The following is a 25,107-nucleotide window of genomic DNA, read 5'->3' on the forward strand; positions in this document are numbered from 1 at the left end:
GGTTGGTCAACTAACTTAAAAAGTTCGTTACTAAGTTCTCTATGTCTGTGTGTGTGTGTGTGTGTGTGTGTGTGTGTGTGTGTGTGTGTGTGTGTGTGTGTGTGTGTGTGTGTGTGTGTGTGTGTGTGTGTGTGTGTGTGTGTGTGTGTGTGTGTGTGTGTATGTGTGTGTATGTATGTGTGTCTGTTATTTGCGAATTTTTTAATTTTGAGCCCTCCATTCGATGGAGCATCAAAAACTATCTGAAAGAAGTGATGGAATTTTTTGCGTCACTCTTACCCTTCCGGAGATACTGGCCAAAAAGTTCCGAATTCCGCAGATTTAAGGAGCCATATCTCGGGAACTGTAAGTCATAGAGAGATGATATTTGTGTTGATCAATACTAATATCGATTCAATAACAATACCAGTTATTCATCCTATAATTATTGCGTCATCAGTTAATCAAAGAAATTTCATATAAATTTCGAAAAAAATTAACTCTTTTTAAGTTCGTTCTGGCAATGCTCTTGGAGCATTCTCAACTGATTTACTGTTGTTTTCCATATAAACTGTTACAAAAACGTATTTACATTCTGGAGGATATATATAAAGGGTGGATCATTTATCTTGACATTCTCTTATAACTTTTAAACTGACAAACAAAACACGCTGAAATTTCGTACCATAAAAATATCGATAGGAGGACATTGCCTGCTACATTATGCGATACCATAACAGTAACAGTATTGCCAACTCAATATAAAGTTACATTTTTTGTAAGCACTACCTGAGATTATTACACACTTCAAATTTACATGTCAAATGAATACTTACAATATCGCATTTATTATTTAGTGTTGTAAATTACAGACGCTACAGTATCACAAACATCCAAATTTTGGAGGCCTCGGCAGCAGTAATAACGCAAATGAGAGGGGCAGAGTAATGCACATTTAAAGTACTTTAGGATGTAATACTATAATCATCATATGGCAGATTTCAAATTAATTGACAAAAAGTTACACGTCATTGAAAATTTGACTTTTTTTTTCAAAGCTCTTTATTTCAAAACTCTTTAGATAAGTACCTCATAATCACTTACATGGTTTTCAATAGATATAAATATTATAATGTCGTTTACAGCAATTTCATATCTCAACCCATTTTGAAGAAATGGTAAACACTGGTAAAGTTAGCAACACTGCTTAAAATTACGAAATTTGGAAAACTTATTGCAATTACATCTACCAAAAAGTATTGTTGAAATGCTATATAAATAAAATAAATCAGCAATTGTTCTAAAACATTCTCACAAATACCTATTTAAATCAATATAGTAATTTTTACATTTTTTTCTTATCTTCGAAACAGTTTGAAATATCAAAGTGCTGTAAACGACCTTATGATCGTTACATCTATTAAAAATCATTCAGTTACGTAATTGGATGTGATACTTATATAAGTACTTTATCGAAACAAAAGTCCTTTATAAATAGTCCAATTTTCAATTCCTTGTAACTTTATTTTGATTTGTTCGAAATAAGCTATATGCTGACTATAGTATTCGCCAGTAAGATATTTTGGCTGCGCATTTACCCGAGCTTTTCACTTGCGTAATTACTGTTGGAGAAGCCTCCAAAATTTAGTTATTTTTTTAATGTTTGTGGTACTGTAGTGCTTTCAGTTTGCAATACTGAATAAGTAGTGTGGAAATGTAAGCTTACGTTTTACATGTAGATTTGATATATGTAATAACATGACATAGTGTCACAAAAAAAAAAAAAAAAAGGTTGGCAACATGGTTAATCTTGTGGTATTGCAGAGTATGTCAAACCTGATGATATTTTTATGGTATACGAAATTTGAGAGATTTGTACTTATTAGTTTAAAAGTACCGGTATATGGGCGTATCAAAATAAATGGTCCACTCTGTAGCCATTTTATGAAGGTTTGAGTAATCTAGATAAAGCTTGATCTAACAGCCAATCTAGGAAAGAGGTAAGCGACGTTCGGTTCTGACTCTTGGTATTGTAACAGATGTCTTGATTATCTGTTGTATTTACATCTCAAATCGTCTGGCAGCAGACGAGACAAAAGGGGACTAAAATTAATGAAAATAGTAGTTTATAGTTTGTCAACAGTAGAAGATAAATAACATAGAATGATGATCTATTTAATCGCCTAGTAATAACCATTTCGAAAGACAAGAGAAGGGTAGCCTTCTTAAGAACATTAGTTAACTAAACTATAACCTGGCTTCGGAAAGAACACTCAGATTAGAAGGGCATTGCATATTATTCTAGGTATATCAATTTTGGAATATATTATCATCTGAGTTACATTAAATATAACAATGAGTCATTCTTACGAATTCATTTCGAAAAGGGCTTCGACAAAAGTGTTAGGTTACGTTATGACAAGTCACCTCTTCGAATTTACGTATGTTGACTGTGTTTCTTCTTCTTTTACTACTACTACTACTACTACTACTACTACTACTACTACTACTACTACTACTACTACTACTACCACCACCACCACCACCACCACCACCACCACCACTACCACCACCACCACCACCACCGCTATCATCTCCAATAATAATAATTCTACAATGTTTTAAAAAGCACCACCTATTACATAGATAATAAGTAGGATAACACTCTTATCTCTTTCTATTTATTTGAAGACAATCAAAATACAGGGTGTACATATAAAAATATTGGGGATTTAAAGTTGTATAATATCTCTGAAATTTGAGTTACAAAAAATAAAATGAAAGAACACCACTTACAGTTTTCCCCTACAATTCCTTCAATTCAATTCACGACGCAAACATCCAACCGACAGGCAAGTTCTTCCTGCTCTTTATTCATTAAAGCTTTCTATTCAGGTGTCACCATCTTTGCTGCCAGCGTTGTCAAACGGAAAGACAGAAAAACCACCTACGCGCATGCACACAGCACACAATTAAAAATTTCATGTTTCTTTTTGATTCTGACCACCATGTACCTCATCTAAGAGACGTTCTAATAAACTGAAATCTCGATATTCTTTTATATATACATTATACTCTCTCAATACACACACACACATTACTTAATTCAATAAATATAACAGATTTCAACATTCTTGGTGTCAATTATGGACCTTCAATTCACTTTGAGGGATTTCAGCCTGGTAACGCCACTGCTATAATATACGATAAGTATATGGCGGAATGTGGCGAAGAAAAAGAAAAGAAACCAATAAATTCAAGTAACTATGTTCCTACCTTAATGTAAGTGATCTTCTATATTGTATCATTCCTCCTGGTGCACTTGGTGACAAAGGCAAATCTTGAATAAGATTATCATACGCAATACTTAGGATGCTATCGTTCCATTCCCTTCAATAACAACAAAACATCTCTTTTATTATTTCTGAATCAAATCGTATTACGTATATAAAAGAAGTACTTGCATGGTATTCTATACTTTAGATATAAGAAAATATTATTTCTATGTTATTAGATTACAAATAATCAACTAGAAGGAATTATTGAAGTGAGTTTGATAAACTTAAAAATTTCATATAAAAATTTATATCAATTTTTAACCAGTTCCTATAATTTATCTTCTCATAGCAATACTAGTACTATCTAAACTATCAAGCAAGCAATATAAATATATTCCTTAATAATCCTCGACAGGGAAGAATTTTGTTATCATCAGGTCCAGCTAAAATCATCATAGGCAGTACAAATTTAGGAATAGGTAGAAATTGGATTACATTTTAACATATCAATACGAAACTCAAATAAAAAGCAGAAAACACAAATTGAACATCAATAACATAGAGAAACATACTATGTACCAAAATGAAAATTAATTGAGATTTTCTTCTAATTGCGTTGTAACTTTTATTTTTTAAAAAGTGTTTTTTCTCTTGTCATTCACAGAGAATGTTTTATAGTTCTTCGATTTTCTGTAGGCTTTTTTCATTATTATTATTTTATTTTATGTTCCGATGACTTCAACAACGTTATTGAAATTATTTACTCCTGATTTTGTGGTTTTGATGGCAAACTTTGAAACATCTATCCTTCTGTTAAAGAAGCGCATTTCCATTACTTAAGTAAATTGTAAGTATTGTTTGCTATGCCTCAGATGTTTAGATAATCTTTAAAATCCGTGTTCGTACGAATCTAGATGATTTAGATAAAAACTGGATTCAAGACAATGGTGTAATCAAAAAAGAAATTATCTGCAAGAAATTTTAGAACTCAAGGATTCCCTCTAAACAGAAAGAAACACTATTTTCAAATAAATAAATGTTACAACTGATTTTTAAAAAAATGTTAATGAAATTCTTTTGTAAATATCTTTTCTCATTTAGTTGTTAATAGATGTTTAGAATAAGAATAAAAATAAGAATAAGAATTATTTATTGTCGTTAAACAACATGATGTTGTAATAGACAACGTCAAAATTTAAGTTTGCGTACATATAATATTTACAATTTTAATTAATCAATACAATATTTTATATTTTACCTAGTACTACTTTTCTATTCTAATACTGAAATTTCTTCCGTAAATTCTGAAATACTATATATACACTTTTTTAAGAGCCACTTTTTACAAAAACATTTAAAATTTTTAATCTCCATTTCTCTCACTCTAGGTGGCAATAGATTATACAATTTCATCCCTATATATTTATAACTATTTTGAGTTTTGCACAGCCGTACATGGGGAATATTTATTTCATTTTTGCGCCTTGTATTGTGTGAGTGAACACTACTTCGAGTAACATAATTTGTACAGTTTTCTTTGATATAAATAAGGCACGATAATATGTACAAGGACGGGATGGTCATTATTTCAAAATCTTTGAAAAAATGTCTACATGATTCTCTCTCTGGAATTCCTGTTATCGTTCTTATCGCTCTTTTTTGCCACTTAAATACTGTTTGTGCTCCGGAAGAATTACCCCATAATAGTATGCCATACGACAGATGAGAGTGAAAGAAAGCATAATATGCAGTGATTAATAGACTTTTACTTACAGATATTTTCAATTTACGTAACACATATACTGCCCTTGATAATTTTTTACAAAGTTGCATAGTATGCACATTCCAGTTTAATTTCGTATCTAAGTATATCCCTAATAGATTAACTGAGGAGCATTCTTTTGTATCAGTTGTGGAGCTGCTGAGATGAAAGTATAACTTCTCTGTTTTATTATGGTTCAAATTTAATTTATTGTGAAACAGCCAATCAGTAGATTTATCTATTGCTTTATTATTTTTCGTGTGTATTGCGTTTATATTATTATCTTTCGTTATAAATGTAGTGTCATCGGCATACATAACAGTGGTTTCTAATAAGTAGTCAGGTAAATCGTTAATGTATACCAGAAATAGAAAAGGTCCAATGACACTTCCCTGTGGCACTCCTGTTAATATTTCAAGTACGTTTGACTGTTTATTTTGTACACAAACAACTTGTTTTCTACTTTCTAGATAAGACCTGATCAATAAGAGCTCAGTTCCTCTGATCCCATAATACTGTAATTTCTGAATCAATATTTCATGTGAAACAGTATCAAAAGCCTTACTTAAATCTAATAATGTTGCGCAAGCGAATGAACTGTTTTCAAAGGCATCAATTACCTCAGATACAACTTTTTCAACAGCTTTAGTTGTGGACATACCTTTCCGAAACCCATATTGTGCACAGTTAATGAGATTGTTATTTTCCAAGTACAGAGTTAGTTGTTCTTTCATGCAATGTTCAATAATTTTTGATACAATTGGTACGAGAGATATTGGTCTGTAGTTGCTGGGACAGTTTTTGTCCCCTTTTTTATGTATGGGAATAGTAACCGCAATCTTAAGACAATCTGGGAACACTCCTTCTACTAGTATCCAATTAATTAAGTGTGTAAGGGGTTCCACTATTACGTCTATAATATTTTTAATTGTACTATTAGTAAACCCATAATAATCCTCGCTACCAGATGTCTTAAACTTACGAACCACTGACAAAATTGCTTCAGGTGTTACGTTTGTCCATTTAAATGTCAAGTTACTAGTTTGATTTCTACATGAACTTAGAATACTTTTGAAGTCTATAACATCGTTTTCTGCGGACTTAGAGATACTGCTTGTATTACTATTTACATACTTAGCACTACTTACAAAGAATTCATTAAAAGTGTCAGGGGATATTGATATTGAGTCATTTTCTTTTCGTACCCCTATTTCCCTGTTTATAATTGTCCACCCTGCTTTACATTTATTTGTATGGTTTACAATAAAATTGTCGTTTGCCTTAATTTTTGCCGCACTTATTTCCTTTCTGTAGCGTCTTTTAGCTCTGATGTATTTTTCTTTTCCCACAGGACAGCCCGATTTAGCCCTATTATACCAAGCAATGACAACCTTACGAAGCTCTGCTAGTTCTGGAGTGTACCAGTTACTAACATTTTGCTGTAATTTGTTTGTAGATAAGTTATAGCATTTAAATTTTCTTGGACAGCATTCGTTTAGGCATCGTGTTAAATTATACATAAAAAATTCACACGCTTCTACTACATTTTTACATCTGAAGAATATTTGCTGCCAGTCAATTTCTTTTAATTTATGTCTTAAACTACAGATATTATCTAAACTCAGTACTCGAAAACTCTTGGTCACCACCCTAGTATTATTGTGTTTGACAAAGGGGTATAACACCCATAGGCCATCGTGATCTGACAATGAGCACTGTACTACACCACACGATAAATTATTTCTATATACATTTGTAATAATGTTATCTAAACAAGCTTCCTTTCTTGTTGGCTGATCATTTAGAAAATAAAAGTTATATGATCTAAGTATATCAGAAAAATAATTCTTGGTAGGAGTATCAACTAAAACATTGATATTTACATCCCCCAGATATAATATTTTATATTTATCATGCTTACTTAAGTAGTTAGTAAGGTCTTCCCAGCGTGCAAGAAAGACATTGACATCTGTATCTGGTGTTCGATAAATTGATACCACAATTGTTTTCGCGCTAGGAAATGAAATTGCAACTACTTCAAATTCCCCCTCATAGCAGAAATTATCTACGTTAATAACAATATAGTCAATGGTGAAGCCATCTCTTAAATAAATTGCTACTCCTCCATGGGTAATTCTACTTCTATAATAGCTTGCTGCCATGATATAATTTTTAGGTACATATAGAAGTATTTCTTCATTTCTAAGCCAGTGTTCATTAACGCAAAGAATTTGGCACGGAAATGAGTCAAGAAAAATTTCAATTTCAATTAATTTGTTTCTTATTGATTGTACGTTAATGTGGAACAGCAAGATATTTTCAAAGTCACAATTTATAACACCTTTCATGTTTGAAAATAGACCAGAGTTACTTTGTGCTAAAATTATATAATTTATGTTTCTAACATTAAGAAGTCTAGTTAAGTTAGATTGTTTAATTCGACCAGCTTCATTATTATCTATTAGCTCAACTTCTTTTGCTGTACCATTATATGACTCTGTAAACAATTTTCTATTGTTTTTCGTGCACCCTTGTATAGCATTATGTTGAGGTTTACCTTGCTCCGTGCTAGCTAGATCTTGCACGTTCTGATAATATACATTTGTTACATTGTAGTCACTGTTACCTCTATTGGCTAAGTGCTTGGAATTATTATTGGGACTTGCATTAAAAAACTATTATCATCATACTTTGTAGGAACCTTTCTTATTCTATTTGATTTTCGCTGAGTTGGACTAGGTGCACTTACATTACCTGCTTTTTCAAGATTCTCCACATTATCTGCGTGTATTTTTTGAACGAGGCAGATCCTGTCTAATTCCCTTTCTTTATACGCATTAGTACTGTTTACATCAGCGCTGACAGCAACGGTGGTCCTACTTTTGAGACTGTTGTTAAATGGTAAAGCTATAACACCAGTATCATTATAGGTTTCCGATTGCTCCACTAATACACATATTTTATCAGCCATGCACTGTTTCCCCTTACCGTTTAGATGCAGACCATGTACGGTATGGTATTGTCTAGGATACATACTTATGTCTAGTACCTTTACATTTTTAAACCTTCTGCACAATTTAATGATTTTTGCATTTGCTGTATCAACTTCCTTGTTTACAATTGATGTACCGATTAAGTCATGCCGATGAGGCAGAGTAGACACAATTACATTTGTTTGTGTAAGATTTGGCAAGATGTTCCTCAAATTCCTAACCACGTTGTCAGCTTCGTTTTTTGCCACATCATTTGATCCCCCAATTATTACTACCGTATCACACTTTGACATTTGTTCACCTTTTTGTACCAAGCAGCTAACTACCTCACTTAAACCAGCACCTGGTTTAACGAAACCACTAGTTTGCATGTTCACCTTCTGTTCTTGAATAATTCTGGCTATACTCCTTGCATGGCTATCGCCTACAATATATATGTTACCCCTTCTATTTCCCTGGAAACTACTTTGTCGTTTTTGACTTTTCTCTACTTTATTTACATTTTTGTCCTCTGTTACCGTCTTTTCATTTTTTCCATTCTTCACGCTTTCTGCAGTATTTTCCTTTTCACCTGTATAACTATTGAATTGTTCTAGAACATCAAACCTATTGCTGAGACGTATTTTATTTTTGGTTTCATCTACCGTATTGGAAATACTTTGCGCTTTTCTACCCTTTGATTGTACTGTCTTCCATTGTGTCCTATAACTTGCACTTGTTGATACCCTGCTGGTGTCGGATGTTCCTTGTACTTGATTTTTAATTGTTTGTCTAGGCACATTACTAGTGTAGTTTAATCTTCGGGAATCAGAATATTTAGCACTATTTGGTTGTTCTCTATTTGTATCATTATAATGATTCGGATTTGTTGTGGTTTTGTTGTGTTCAATTTTGGTTTTGTGTTCCTTCACCACTTCACTCCAGCTGCTGCACTGTTTCGACTTTGTACTACCAGACTGCGATTCCGTACACCTTCTATCATTACACTGGTTCATTTTAAGATATGACACTTCCTCATTTAGAATTTCAATGATTGTACGAAGGGTTGCAATTTCTTCGTAAATCTTCGTTATTTCTTGAGGAAAGATTTCTGTGATTTGAACGTTTTCCCGATCGTCATTTGTTTGCACTTCACTCACAGTACTTTTAGTAGTTTTTTGGCTATTGATAAGAATAGAGTTAGTTACGCTACTCGTGTTATTTTCCTGACCACTTAAACACATGCCTATCCCATTGTCTAATCCAACTGTTACCCTGTGTTCAGATTTTTCATCATTACATCTACCGGGTAAATCTCCCCTTCTACTGTAAGCCGCCATGTTCTTATAATTTGTCCTTGAATGTTAACATATTAAAATGAAAAATGAAATCTTTCATCTTAACGTTCCATGATTATGTTCTTTAGGCTAACCGAGATGGATGATCAAGGCAAATGAATGATGATGGAAGAATTGATGAAATGAGATTATGGAAAGAAATGGGAGTACGCCAAGAAAACCCACTGACACAATGTTGTCCACCACTAACTTACTTGCCGCGGATCGAAGAAGACTCCATGTATTAGAGGTAAGCGCTCTACCACTGAGCCGTGCCCTCATTCTCACCGTTAACGTATTGAAAAACGACGGAAACAATTGAAGGGAACCACCATATTCTCCAGAAGTACAAATTTAATGTTTCGATTGTTGGCCAGTCGCATTTTCTTAGTCTTTGAATTTCATTAGACGTAAATGGTATTCCCTATTTTCTTTTTCCTTCAAATACTTGAATTACCTGTTGCTATAATTAAATCTAATCCGATTTCCTTATGAATTCTTCTTAAATTTATACTTCTGATGATGCCTGTAGCTGATCAGCAAAATAATGATAAAGAAATCTTTAAATGTCAAAGGTTACTTAAGGTATTCTATTACATCAAACTGATCCTTTGCATATCTTATATGGAAATAATATTAGATAAAAAGTTATACTAATGATACATATTATTTTCCTTACGAAGAGACAATATAAACAATACATTTCCGATTTTTGAAGAGATTAGTACATAATTGGATTGATGTTTAAAAATATCAAAAAGGCAAAACCATTTTTTTTTAAATATATAATTTCATAACGTAACTGCTAAAATATGTGATCAATAGAGACTCAGCTTACTTATTACATTCCAAATTATTTTGTTTTGTTTCAACGAACAAGTACTCTGTGAGTAATCTATCTGAGTACAAGAATCTGAAGTTCGGAGTCAAGAAAACCTAGAAAAGTATCAGTAAAGAAATTAGGAAATTAATTCCTTTGTATCATTCAATGAATCATTCGATAAATACTCATTGTATCAAAATTATGCTAGAATTTTTTACGTAGATAATAGAAGCACGTAATCAGCATTCCACGTGTTGCTATTTTTTTAAAAAAAGGTTCTGATATTTCAGGTTATTACGCGATCATTTTCTAAGAACAGAAGGTGCAGTAGAAAGAATAACAAGATGTGACAGCTAAAATTGTAAAAGGTCTCAAGATAAAGAACACTGCACCAGAGATTGATTGAATATCTTACGATATGTTGCGCAATGTCTCGTGTGAATCACAGTTTTCAGTATTGCAACTGTTTAATTGCATATCGTTGGGGCAGGAATTACTCAACAGCTTTAGCTGACAAACCATCTTGTTTGCTGGTCGAACGAGATAGAATTTCTATTTTCTGTCCAAAAATCACAGTGTGTGCATTTCTAACACAAACTAAATTGCCTTCTTGATCTGGACTTATATCTCCATGGCACTCGTCAGACATTAGTTTACCCAATCCAGTTTTTGGGTTTGACTTTAGATTAGCGCTTAACATGGGTACCACACATTCGTAATCTTACTCTTGTTTCTGAACTCTTAATTTGCTTCGTTACTTTTCCACCACACCTGGGGTGCTGACTGTATTGTTTCGTTACGGTAATATCGTGGTATAATTTAATCCAAGTTAGACCACGGTTGTACTGCGTATTAATTTGCTCGTTCCTTTCTGATAAATCAACTTGACACTGCAACACCTGGGAATTCGGGTAGCTATCGTGCGTTTCACGCTAGTCCTGTTCTCAACCTTATGCAGAATCGAATGACCAATGTTAAACTACCGTCGTAAGAGACTCCTTAGAAATTACAGTCCATATGCGTTGTACTCCTGACCACTCCTGCAACTTTCTGATGGCCAGGTTTACTACCGATATCCACCACGACCTCAGGTTACACACCCATGGGTATTTTTGTTCTTATGAGAGTCTCACCGCTGATGAATTTGAGTGGCCTCTCTTTGCTTGTTTATGCTTTTCTACCATGGCTGTTTACAAGGTTCGACTTTCCGTTGCAATTACACGCTAAACGGCACACAAGTAACTAGGAACGCCAACTGGTACTCAGAGCGTTACTAGAACAATACTCCAATTTTAATAAGATATGTATATGGACGGTTCCCAAAGCAGTATTTACAGCTGAACTAACAGCAATTAAGCTTGCCTCGACAATGCTCTTCAAGTTTTCGCTACGTCGTGTACTTATTAGCTCTGATTCACAAGGTGTTGTCATAAGCTTCTAGAATGTCTTTAGTAAACACGCCCTAGTGGAAGACATTCTTGTGAGATGCCATCAGCTACGACAACAGAGTTATATCGTCGATGCCTGCTGAGTGCTGGGACATGTCCGCATCCAGGAAACGAGCATGCCGATACAGGAGCCGCACTGGCCGGAATTGTACTAGAGCATTCTCTTTGCTGCTTTGATCTTACTACTTATTTCCTCTAACGCTCTCACTGGCAAGTTGAACAGAACCAGGCTACCAAAAATAAGCCCCACTCAGTTAAACTTGTTTTAGGCAATTGCCAGACTTCGTCGCATACTAGTAGCCGAGATGAAATGATCCTAACACGCTTGGGTATCGGATACTCACATTTCACACGTTCCTATTTAGTTGCGTGGTGCTAATCGTCCGTATCGTAAAAATTATATCGTTCCACTGAACATTCGGCACATTATTGTAGAATGTCCAGAATATTCAGACCTCAGAGAACGTTTAGGACTTTCTAAAGATTTTAATTAGATTTTGGGGGATAATGGAGTCTTTACTGACCGTACTCTCACCTTCATTCGTGCGATTGGAATGATTAGCTTGCTCCGAGGATTTTTTTAATTTTATTTTTCTGTTATAAATTTCTATTCTTGCTTCTTTCTTAGTAATTTTTATGTTATATATGTTTTATTTCGTTATTTATATCTTTATTCTTTACGCTACTTTTTTTTTAAATATTGATTTTGGTTTACACTCTTAAATTGTAGATCTTATATTTTATTTACATTTTTTAGAAGTTTTATTGCGAACTTTTTATGTGCAGCTTGTGTCAGCCATTGAGCTTATCGTGACGGAGGCAAATAGCCTCGTTGCTGACCAACCAATGAATCAATCGGACTATCTATTGTATTACTAGGACAATCCATAGATGTTTCATTAAGCGGATGATCACACATCTGCCATAGTTCTTGTACTTTTATTGTTCGTTGATTCTTCCTTGTACTGCGTTAAAGTTCATCGCATTGTATAATTTGTCCTTTTATTATTCTTGATGTTACCCTAACTTATCTATTTTAATTTCACTGTAATTTTACCCTTGATAACGATAGCCGCAGAATGTATATACAGGGTGTTTCAAAACAACACTGACAACGTTTGGGAGGTGACTCCTGACACCAAGTTAAGACAAAAAGTATAGACCAACCTGGGTGCACAAATGCTTCTTTTCGGAGTTATGGGCTGCGGAAAATATATTTAAAAAATGAACTTTAAAGGTCCATAGCTCCAAAACTATGCGATTTACCGTAGTCGGGTTAAGACTTCACTAAGGAACTAATATGTGCGCTATTCAAAAGTATGTTTCAGAATCCTAAGGTACTCACACAACAATTTTTGAAGAGGGAGCTTGGCTACGGGCATATAACTTGAAGTACTCACCAACTACCTCTATAAAAATTGCTGCAGAAGTATCGCAGGATTCTGAAACTTGAATATTTGGATAGCGCACATATTAGTTCCTAAGTGAAGTCTTGACCCGACTACGGTAGGTCAAATAGTTCTGGAGCTATGGACCTTTAAAGTTCATTTTTTTTCATGTTTTCGGCAGGCTAGAACTCTGAAAGGATGCATTTGTTAACCCAGGTTGGTCTATACTTTTTGTCTTAACTTGGTGTCAGGAATCACCTCCCAAACGTTGTCGATGTTGTTTTGAAACGCCCTGTGCAAGTAATAATGGAGAACTGCGGATGTAATATTTTATGATAGTTACATGTTGTCAAACAGTAACTATTTAGCAAGCATGAATGCACTAAACACTTTCTACGCTAAAAATATGCAACTAATCTAAGAATACATGTTAGTTATTAAAGCATGTAACAGTTAGAAATAAAAGGATAAAAGTACTAAACTTACTTTCCAATGAGATTTTCCCTCGTTTGGTTAGCAAGAACTGCTGTTGGAGCCATTCCTCCAAATGCTAAAGAAATGTCTTCAATTACGTTAGTTCCTTCTTTCAGTAGTAGTCTTATTGCAGAGTTCACAATTGCTATATCATCATCCCGTCGTTTTGCTTGTTTATAAGCGTAGAAGTACTCATTCTAAAACAAATGTAAGTTAGTTAGTTAGTCCAAGTAAAAATAGAAAAGGCAAAGAGAAGGTATTTCAAAGTAGAAAAATATAATTACTACCGTAGAAAATGAAGATTGTTGTTTTGTATATCTTAATCCTTTACATAATATTATTATTACCTACTTTTAAAGTATGTTATTCCTGAGTTCCTTTTCCTTTGTAAAATCCTACAGACTGCTTTATCCTTTGTAAATCTCTACAGCGAAAAACACGTAAAATACAGTGAGACCACACCGTTCTTCACATTTGATGAAAGGAAGTTCCTTTTTTTTAGAATTTACTAGTGCTGGAGCAGAAATGGAAAAATAATAACTTCCTCACAGAATATGAAACCTGTTTTTGTTTATATTATTTTTTTTTTTTTTTAGCTGGCAAACTCTAATCTCAAATTTAGATGACTCAATTGAGAAAAAAGTACAAATTTGCAATTCGCGAACTAGTGTTAATAAATAATTTTTTAAAAAAAGTTTTCAAGATCATTTTGCATGAGAATAATAATAATAATTCTAAATTTTACCTATCTGAGCTCTAAAATTTCTTAGGGAGAGATGTGTAAAACATAATTTGCTGATAATTTAGGAATAAAAGCATTTCAATCAAATCATTAAACAAAGCTTATTGTGAACATGTGACATAAGATATAGATACATAGAATATGATAAATTGTGAAACTACACAAAATAGCAATATTAAACTTATGACCATTGTTCCCAAATTAATACATCAAAAGCTAATGGATGACGAACCTAAAAAATAAGGATGGATAGATAGCTCAAAAATATGGATGACGAACCTAAAATAAGTAATTCTAAATCATGGATTAAGAAAATCATCATTAATTATATGAAAGTTATTTATATTACTCAGAAGCAGCATTTCAATTATGTGAATATTTAAACTTGGAGACTTTCGTATTTACTTTGAATTCTTTCTACTTTTCAACATATTCGGCCATTAATAAGATAAGAATAACGTCATACTCCAAGTTTTATGTGGAGAGTACTAAATGATTTTCTTATCGAGTGATATAAACTATGTATGTATGATAATTTTATTTTTTTTAATTATAATTAAAGTTTGTGCTCTTGTAGGAACCCCAAAATGCATTTTAATAAGTGATATTACGGGGAAATTATAAAACATTTTGTGTTCATTCAAGTAAAATAGTACAAATATTGCAAGAACAAACATAAACACGTGGATACCAAATTTATCATCAATCTTAATTATTTGATTTTCTGAGAAGGAAAATATCGAGAGCATCAGCTAATAATACTGAAATTACAACAAGATCTCAACTTCCTGTCCTTGGCATACCTGTAAACTCTTCCAAATGTAAAACCACTAACAGTTTTCTTTCTCTTGTAGATTTGACAGTCGTTATGAAGATGGTTTAGAGATTTGACGCTATTGAACTTACAGAGATGTAATCACAGAATAATCGAAACTAAACACCGATAGAATTCTTTGTTGAAGATTGTTAATCCAAGTTAGATATGAATGATTTAATTATATATATATGGTATAGTTACTTACTTGTTTTGTATATGGAATCGTAATGCTAACTAGAAGTTCATCTGGCTTAATAACATTCCTTCTGTAGCCAGTGAAGAATGTGTGATCCATAACAACGGTTCTCGAGCCTCTCTCTGAAATATGAAACAATAAGATGTTTTACTAACAAAACAATATTATTATTTACAGTAACGGGATTTGTGAAAACATATAGTTCAAATGGAAGGAATGATATTCGGGTGCTTGTATGACTTCAATAACTCCAAGATTTTATAGAAAGAAACTTAACATTTCGAACTCAATCAAACTGTACATTCTTCAAAACTTGAGAGCGCAAACCTCTGGATTGAAGGAAGTGGGGAAGTACAAACCATACTGCTGAATCATTGCATATATACAGAGTATTTCGTCTAATGTTGCGACCCCAAATATTTTCGAGAAAATTAATTTGCTATATTATCCATATGCTCTCATTCTATTAGCCCCTAACTATATATATAACTCACGTGTCTATAACTGATATATACAACTTTCTTTAGCAGTAGAATGAAAACTACATTACGCATGTCTTCTCCGGTACAGAAAAATTAGCTGGCAACGTTAAAAGTTTGGCAACGCTGTTTTAATTTGGGACTCAGTTGAGTGGTAGCACTAATTTGCTCAATAAATAGAAATAGAAGAAACTGTATGTGTCAAGTGGCTTTCAGAAAAAAAAAAATATATGTAACATGAGTGTTGCGAAACTTAAAACAGTATATTATGGAGGATCTTACACGAAGGAGCTTCCATCAAATTCAAGGAAAGAGAAACAAATATATATATAAGATTGACGATTTCGGATGAATGTGTTGAACGTGCAAGCGCCCAAGTAAATCGATCCGTACTGTCATTTATGAATTCAATATTTCACGATCAACTACGAATATGCACGAAATTCTCCAAACATCTTCACCTTAAATTGCAGTCACATCAAAAGATAAAAGTCAATTCACGCATTAAGACAGACCTTGAATTTCTCTCACGGATCAGCTTTAATGATAGATCAACATTTAAAGTTTGTAGAAACGATAATACCCACAACTGTAGAATAAGACTCTGAGAACCTTATCTGACTACAGAACAGGAACCATATAGCTTTAAGGTATATGTAGTGTGACCTAAGGTGGAACAGTTTTTCTTTGCTGGACCAACCATTCAGGAGCTACATACTAGAACATGTTACAGTAATTTATAACTCCTCAATTTGGGATATTCAACATAATTTTTCAGCATGATGATCCATCTCCCCACTGGGTGTAGCATTTTCTACATTGTTTGGGGTCAACATTTCCTAGGGCTCGGATCGGTCGACGGTGGTCTGATATCATGATCACATCGTTACCCATATCTCGTGACTCCGTGCGATTTCTGTCTATGCAACTATATCAAGGACATTATCTACAAGACAAAGGTGAAGTCTAGCGACGATCTCCGAGAACAAATTGCTCCATATCATAGCTTCATTTTCCTAGCAACCTGAAAGTGTATACATCATTTGTAGAGCCCCTATAAACATATATTCCTTTTCTGTTCCCCATTTCATGTAGTCCTTCATAACCTCTGTCTTATGTTAGTCTTACATTTTGATTTTTATGTATATACGTATTTAAATCCACTTCTTTACACGATTTCAAGTAAGATTCTGGAAATAACTACCTGATGATCTTTGATTAAGTCTTTTATACATACAGTAAAACATCTCTTAACGGACACCCTTCAATAGCGGATACCTCCATAGTACGGACAGACATTTTTGTTCTGACAAAAATATATGTATTATGAGAAAGAAAGAATACTCCCTTTTACGAAAACGGTCAGTCTTCTTTTAACCTCAACATTTTAGTAACTTCTTCATAAAGAATGACCTTCAGCTCGTTTGTATTTAGTATACAAAATAGTTTCTGCAGTTTGAAAAGAAGTCTTTAATTAATCCAGCAGTTACAAGTAAACTTCGAACTGACACAGGATTATACGTCAAATTACTACTGCTGATCTCTTTTCCAAGAAATTCATAAACTATCGTGATTAATTTATTAGTTTTGTCGACATTTTGAGTATTCAGTAACATAATTTCCTATTTGGTTACTTTTACTTTAAATGCAGTTAGTAGGCAAATTAAGGGAGTTTTATAAAGGCATGACTTGTACTTAAGAAAATTATCATATAAGTATTTTGTTTTGCAGTACACGCCCATATAAACATTTCTCAGTAATCGTTTTGTTTCTTTGCAGAGAGTATTTCTCCACATTCCCCGAGTAAATCGAACTCTGAGTACAGTATTTCGATCTGATCCAAGCATACAATAATCACATGAACTGTGAATATGTTAAATTTGTGTAACCTCTCATTTACGGATAACATAATTTCTCGTGTCAAATTGAGATTCTCCCGTTTCCTTCTACCAATTATTTAATAATCATTCCCTTTCATTATTCATTTCTTTCCTTTAGCCTAAATGGCATAAATGTGGAACGTTAAGTAAAGATATTAATTTCAATTTTCCCTTTGTCTTTTAAATTTTGTAACATTTCTATTCTAGATCTATAGTCTCTAATGAAAATGTATCTTTAGTTAGGGATATGAAAATGTCCTTGATCATTTAATCAAGATATTGGCTTTACGCTCATTTGATGCGAGTGAGGAAAACAATAACAGGAACCTTTACCAGAAAAGGCAAGCAATATCTGACACCTTCATCTTGCTCAATTTATAAAAAAAGTTTCATCTCAGAATTGATTCAGACCTGATATCTTTACCCTGCTCATCTTTTAAAAGTAGATTCTTCTCAGAATTGATTCAAGTACAAACATTTTAATTAAAAGTTATGAAGTGGATGTGGGGATTTCTTTTTTTTTAATTTTTGTTATTTTTGGCACGAAAGAATGTGAAAATAAACCTATAGTTCAATATAGTATCTGAACTACATGTATTCACACTGGGGATCGAACCCAAATATCCTTCACGAAAGGCAAGGTGAATGAAGCTCAGATATTGTATGGAATCTTAGGTGAATTTTTTTAATGAAACTGATTCTAAGCAAACTCTAAGCTACTTACCTATGCTTCTTACCTCTAGTTGACACTTGCAAGCCATAAAGATTGGAATTAAGTCCGATATGGGACTTCCGGTCATAATATTTCCACCTACAGCCTAAAATATTACACAGAAATAAGTTACAATGCAGTGTAGGAATTTAGTATTAGGCAAAACGTTTATAGACTTCTTGAGCGTACTATGTCTATACTTATTTCCTTCGACACGAGTACTTAAGATGAAATTCAACAGACCAGCTGGTATCTTTCGTTCAAAATTAAACTAAACTTTCAAATTTCATAATCCTTGGTTATATTAGTTTCTGCTTTTTAGATCAGTAATTCACATTATTGACTGGTCAAAATAAGTAAAACATCATATATTTAATTTAATAAACAATTAAGCTTCATTTATACGCTTAGTTTGCTTCAAGATCATTATCATCATAAACTATCTATGAACATACTTCTGAAAAAAAACGCGATAACACAATATAAACGTCTATTGAAAAGTTTACTTCATTTATTGACATTACAATAAAAATGCCTAGTCAACAAAACCCATACCCCAACAAACCAAAGTGAATCGAAACATGTTATATCTTCTCATTTTCTGGTCAATATATTAGTCAAGAAATCACTTAGTTTGTAATATTTTCTCAATTTTGTACTCAGTATACACTCCTTATTCTCTTCATTTGAGCTGCCGTATCATTTATCATTTTTGTTCGGAATAGGACACATTTCTATGCACTAACAAATTTTTGTTCATAATTATTTAAACATAAAATGATTAACTACACAATAATCCTCTAATACTTTATGGAAGTAATATTTTTATAAATTATTATTTTATATTATTCACATATTGTTATATTAATAAGTAAAATAAATATATTAAGTCAAATGTTCTAGCATTTAACAAAATTCTAAATATATTATTTTTAATATATTACAAATTGTTTTAAATGATTAAATTTGACTACTTACAGCCACATTTCGAATTTGCTTTCCAGCAAACCAGTGCAACATTTCCACAATACCAGAAAACACTTTCGTTTTGAAATCTGAAATATAAAAGGAATATATTTAGATAAACATTATAGGTGTAACTTTTTCAGGTCCCATTACACCAGTTTTCAATGTTATATTTAATAAGCAATTTTTTAGTTTAACGTCCCATGATTAAGCTCCGGGGCAAAAGCACACGATGATGGTGATGACGATGATGATGATGATGATGATGAAGGAAATACTGGCTTAAAGAAAGTGGGAGGAAACGGAAACCCCGATAAAAACCACGCAAACGATGTTTGTCTACCACAAAGCCTACTTGGTGAGAATTAGTATCAAACGAGGGACCCCACGCACCAGAGGTAACTGTTTTACTACTGAACCACCACAACTCTTTTATCATAAATTTTATTTCAAATATTATTAATGATGTAATTATTGATTATGAGAATGATTTCTTCAAATGTCTGACAATCAACGATAAATTGTATTAAGACGTACTATCAGCATGGACATTTTATTTGATGTCTTATTTTTCTTCCCTATGATTTAAAAGTATTATTCGCTTTATATTATTACATAAGACGGTAAAAAGAAAATACACTGATAAACTAGGAGAGCATCCAGAAATCAACAAAAGAAATAATTTTGTGAAGATATATTTTCCTTTTGTTCGATTTAGAAACACAACAAAGTTAACAAAAATGACGCCATCAACTTCATCCGTAGTATATATTTCTAATAATACCATATTAGACATATTCATTGTAATTAAAAAATGCATCTTAAAATATACACGCATGCACAAAATGTAACAGTTACGATTTCAGTAGCGCACAAAAAATTGTATTTAGAGTGTAATCTCGAGTCGAAATTAAGACTCCATTGAACTTACGTTTAATATGTATTTTAGTTTTCAAAAATTGAACCCTTCACACTACTACATTTTCGCCTAATTTATTTTTCGTAGTTCACAGTTTTGAGTTTACCTTCGCCCTTCCTAAGTCCAAATTCCTGCGTTCCTGCATTTTATTCCTGCATTTTATCCTCCTGTTAATATCAAATCTATATTGATGTAAACCCAAGATTCTATGTGTAATGATATATTTATATGTATACTTATTTGCATGTTCTTAACATTTTGGGTTTAATCTCTTAACAGATGTAAAAAATGCTGACAAAATATAGTTAGTTGATAGTTTCCTTTAAAGCTGCTTTACCTATGTCAATACATTGTCCTGTATAAATGCTTGAGTATGTCTGAATGAGTAATAACTTTAGTTTTAAGCGGTAGCTTTTAATGTGAATTTACGATAATAGTACTTACTATATGTGTATATTACTTTATGTGTGAATTGGTTCATGGCCGAGGTCATGAAAAAATAAGTAACTTTAACTAAATCAAAATCGACTCTGAAAGGAAAGTCAAAACAACAGAATGAGCCGAGATGACGACAGTCTCTTCAAGAATTTCAGGAACTCTGATTTGTGGAAAATATGTAAACCACTTTGATATTTTTCTTTCCTTGGCTAATTCAACTGTGTGTCCAATCTCCACTATGGAAATTCAACTACTGGATAAAGGTTATTCAACATTCGGAAATAACAGACAAACGATTAAATTAATACTTCTCATCACCTGGGCTGGGTCAGGACAACTCCCACTTATGCAGTTACCTGGATCCAGGTCAGCGTAGTATAAGGGAGCATGTGTCTCTTCATGATCAATTCAGAATTGATTCTCAAATTATAATTTTCGGGTATGAATCACCTTTTCAAAAACTATTCAAGTTTCTTTACCATATTCTCATCGTTATCCAGTAACTCTTCATCTCTAGTTCCTTCTTTCTTTCTTTTTCCCTCTTTCTCTCTTCCTTCTTTTCTCCTATCTTCTCCTTGGCTTCCTCACTTTTCCTTTTCCTATTTCTAATAAAACTGAAGAGTGGTCGTGACTGGGAGTTGTAGCTAGACACGGTCATTAAATTATTTTGATGTTTCTCTTTGGAAGTCCGATATAAATTAGCCAGTAACAAAACCTATGCATAAGGAGACAATAATAAAATTCATTTATTTAATTTTTCTAAATTATCCGATTGAAGGTTGAAGATTTAAAATTAGCGACATCACGTTCCCAATCACAACGACGCTGTTTCAGGTTCACATCAGTCTATCATGGTTATGGTCAGTGGACACTTCCATGGTATATTTCTCTTGACGTGATTCTTAGAATTGGTAGATTTCCGGGCGTGTCCGGAGAGCCCGGGCTCGAAATATATTCTACGGATCTACATGCCACCGAAATAAATCTACAGGCATAGATATTAAGAGTCCTATAATTATTTACTTTATAATATGACATACTTAGTAACTGTTAATTATTTGTACATAACAAAAGGCTTGATTCAAATTCTTTTCATTGTTGCACTTCTATTATCGCGCAGCAACAGTATTGTTTTTATTTAATGAATTAACAGTTGCAAATTTACTCGCTTAAAGTTAGTTATGATGGAAGTGAACTGGGAAATGTTTTCTATTTTAAAATCTACGAATTTATCACTTGATAAGAAGGTTAACGATAATTGTTGTAAATTATGGAAAACATTTTTCGAGAAAGCAGACGTTCCAACTTACTCAAAACAATGTAGTATATTCTCGCTATACCAGTCAGTAATGCTCATGTCGAACAAATGTTTAATATAATGAAAGCTTTATGATTGGATAATGAAAAATCAATGTCAACAAAACTCGGAATGGCCGAAATTCGTGTTCAGTTAAACTTGTAAATGATCTATCAAAATTTCCACAAAACAGATCTGGAAAATAGAATTCTTGTTCACGCAGCAAGGAGCTCCAAATAATGTGAATAATAAAGTAAGCATCTACAGTATAATCATTAAAGTTTTGTTATTTTCATTTAGTTTGGTACAGTACAGGTACGTTTGCTTAATAGTAATGTTAGAGTTAACAGTTAGTAATAGTGGTTATAAGTGTTTGAAATAACACTGGTAATAACTAGAGCCCGAATTTTTTTAAATGTATATACGCATATTCAAATGCATATTTTGAAGGTTAGTGCATATTCAAAATGTATTCGCATAATTTTACATATATTTCAAGTTGCAAATCATTTTTATATTATTAACCAATGGCGTCTCGTGACATAATTTTTCGGTAGTTCACAGTCGTTAGAAAATTCTATTTTAGAATTCTTTCAGTATTCTAAATAAGAAGAACTATGAAAAATCAATGAAAGTAACCATATATATATTTGCACATAATAAGAGGTACAATTCATAAATAAACGTTCCATTTTCTTTGTATATGAAATCATTTCTGATGTTCTTCTGGGCAATCAACTTGTCAATAACTCTTCTGAAGTTTAGCTTTTACAACTTTTTTCTCTGTTGATACTATAGCTAATGCGCTCAGACTACTTTGAGCTACGGCACTCCTTTCAATGCTTTTATATTCTTTAATGTGGTAAAACAATTTTCAGTTTCTGAAGTCAGCGTTGGATTATTTACTATGGTTTTCACCAGTGTTGGGTAAGTTACTTGCAAAAATGTAACGCGTTACAAGTTACTTTACTTTCTCTTAAAATGTAACGCGTTAGTAACACGTTACTTGCCCCCAAAAAGTAACTGTTACTTTACTTCGAAAGTAACGCGTTACTAACGCGTTACTTTTAGGTCCGAAACTTTAAAAATGTGAAAAAAATATGGCTTCAATTTTCCGTACTACTATTACTATCGCTATTATTATTATTATTATTATTATTATTATTACTGCACGTTCTGAATCGCTTTATGTAAATGCAAGGACAATTTTTTACTTGATATATGAACATTTTCATATAATGTAACATTGATAAAATGCCATACTGCGTTACTCGTAGGGATGGACACGAGCGAGTTTTCTTTGACACTCGATTTGACTAGAAACAGACATCTTTGAGCTCGACCCGAGAATTCGACTCGAAAAATTTCCTCCAGCTCGACTTGAATTGGGGTCGAGTTTCGAGTCAACTCGAGCGAAATCCGGTGTGTAGTTTCGAGTACATTCTTCAAGTATATTGCATAGACAGTATAATTATTATCAATTACACTACTACAACTTATAATAATAATAATAATAATAATAATAATAATAATAATAATAATAATAATTATTATTATTATTATTATTATTATTATTATTATTATTATTATTATTATTATTATTATTATTATTATTATTATTATTATTATTAATTATAACAACAAAAAGAAAGATAGGCGGTTTGTATTTGAATACTAAAAAAACTAGTTGATTGCCAACCTCGGTAGCCGTGAAGTCTAGGAGTCAAGGACATTGTTCACGAGCTTCTAAAGGACCCCGCACTTATCTTATGGAAAGTGGCTTTCGGCTAATGTTGTTGAAACTTCGGTGGTTGATAGTTCTTAACATGTGGATCAAAAGTCTCAATGGGCACAAAGACCGAAATCCACTCCTTCCCCCCAAAAAAACCGCCTCCAAGTAGCTGGGGGGGATTGAACTGATTTCAGCATTTAAAACAATTTGTTGTTTTAATCAACTCAACAAGGACCCCAAACAACCACATGTTAGACTATCAAACTACCCCACTTGACACCGCCCTTTCCCCCCACATATCCCCCCCCGCGAATTACCTTACGGATGTTCCATATTACTGTAGTTTATAGTTGCGCGTATCTGTTGAAATATCTACAGTTTTGGTCTCACCGACGATATAATGGGTTTCACGTATCGCTGATTACGAATCTGAGGTGAGAGTTCTAGAATTCAAGATGGAGGATCAATATGGCGGATCAAAAACACGAAACTCCTGAATGCAGCCACAAATAGCTGTTTACTAGGGTATTTTGGGTCGTTGGTTACGAATCTGAAGTCAAAATTCTTGAATTCAAGATTGCAGATCCAATATGGTGGATAAAAACGTCGAAGCCACAAATCGTAGTAGACTAGAGTGTTTTTAGATCGCTGTTTAAGTACGCAACATTCCTTGATACTTCAGCCACCATGTAGAATTATTCTGCACCCTTATCCTTTACCAAAACCCACCACAGATATCTTAATGCTGAACGGTGTTAAAATAATTCATCAATTATCTGTTCATTATTTTCATCATTTCGGTTTGCAGCATCTAATGTGGTACTTAACAATGAGTCATCGGGATATCTAATATTCTGTAAATGTCGTGCATGGCCTAAATACCACAAGACACTTGCAACGTGCGCACATGTACCTAATGTACGAGCACCGCTTTGACATATACAGTAGTAACCTTGATTAACATTTTGATCATAATCCTGGTCATCTTCATCATTGGTTACATATGCTATGAAAACTTGATCCTTAGTTGCATTGCGGAACCTTGAGTAGAGACGTATGCGCAGGAATTGCTCATCCTTATCTCATATTAGTTTATCTTGGACGTAAGAGGATGAGAGATCTACTTGATATGTGCCTACAGTCAAATCTCGTAAGTAGTTTAAGTTAAGTACAGAGAAATCAATTAGGCTTTGATCATTCAGCGGTACCCATTGACCGTTACTTCTAATAAGATTATCTACCTCCACTCTTGCTTTAACAACGTTCGGCATGATTGACCTATTTCCCATTTCTCTAGCTAATTCAATGGTTGCATCTTGCATGAAAATAACGGGATGGTATCTGTTCAAAATAGCTCCAGCTATGCGATAGAAACTATTCAGTTTCTTTGCATGTTGCAGATTCAATGTTTGTGCTAGAAACTTAAAAACAGATCTTAGATGCCCGTTTCTTGCCTCGACTATCCATA

At 33.1% G+C, this 25,107-nt stretch overlaps 1 protein-coding gene across 1 annotated transcript in view; it reads right to left on the reverse strand.

The window, feature by feature from the left end:
* The window catches only part of LOC145690317 (xanthine dehydrogenase-like), a 129,066-nt gene that overhangs the window by 43,838 nt on the left and 60,121 nt on the right, over positions 1-25,107 (reverse strand). Inside the window, exons 8-12 of the mRNA XM_081765098.1 lie at positions 19,266-19,342; positions 18,300-18,393; positions 15,226-15,338; positions 13,474-13,658; positions 3,256-3,369 (exon numbers count right to left, since the gene is read on the reverse strand). Of these exons, the coding sequence (XP_081621224.1) occupies positions 3,256-3,369; positions 13,474-13,658; positions 15,226-15,338; positions 18,300-18,393; positions 19,266-19,342 (583 nt within the window). The remainder of the gene's footprint in view (positions 1-3,255; positions 3,370-13,473; positions 13,659-15,225; positions 15,339-18,299; positions 18,394-19,265; positions 19,343-25,107) is intronic.

Source organism: Thermobia domestica, chromosome 7, assembly GCF_964235325.1.
Source record: "Thermobia domestica chromosome 7, izTheDome1.hap1.1, whole genome shotgun sequence".
Lineage (NCBI taxonomy): Eukaryota > Metazoa > Arthropoda > Insecta > Zygentoma > Lepismatidae > Thermobia > Thermobia domestica.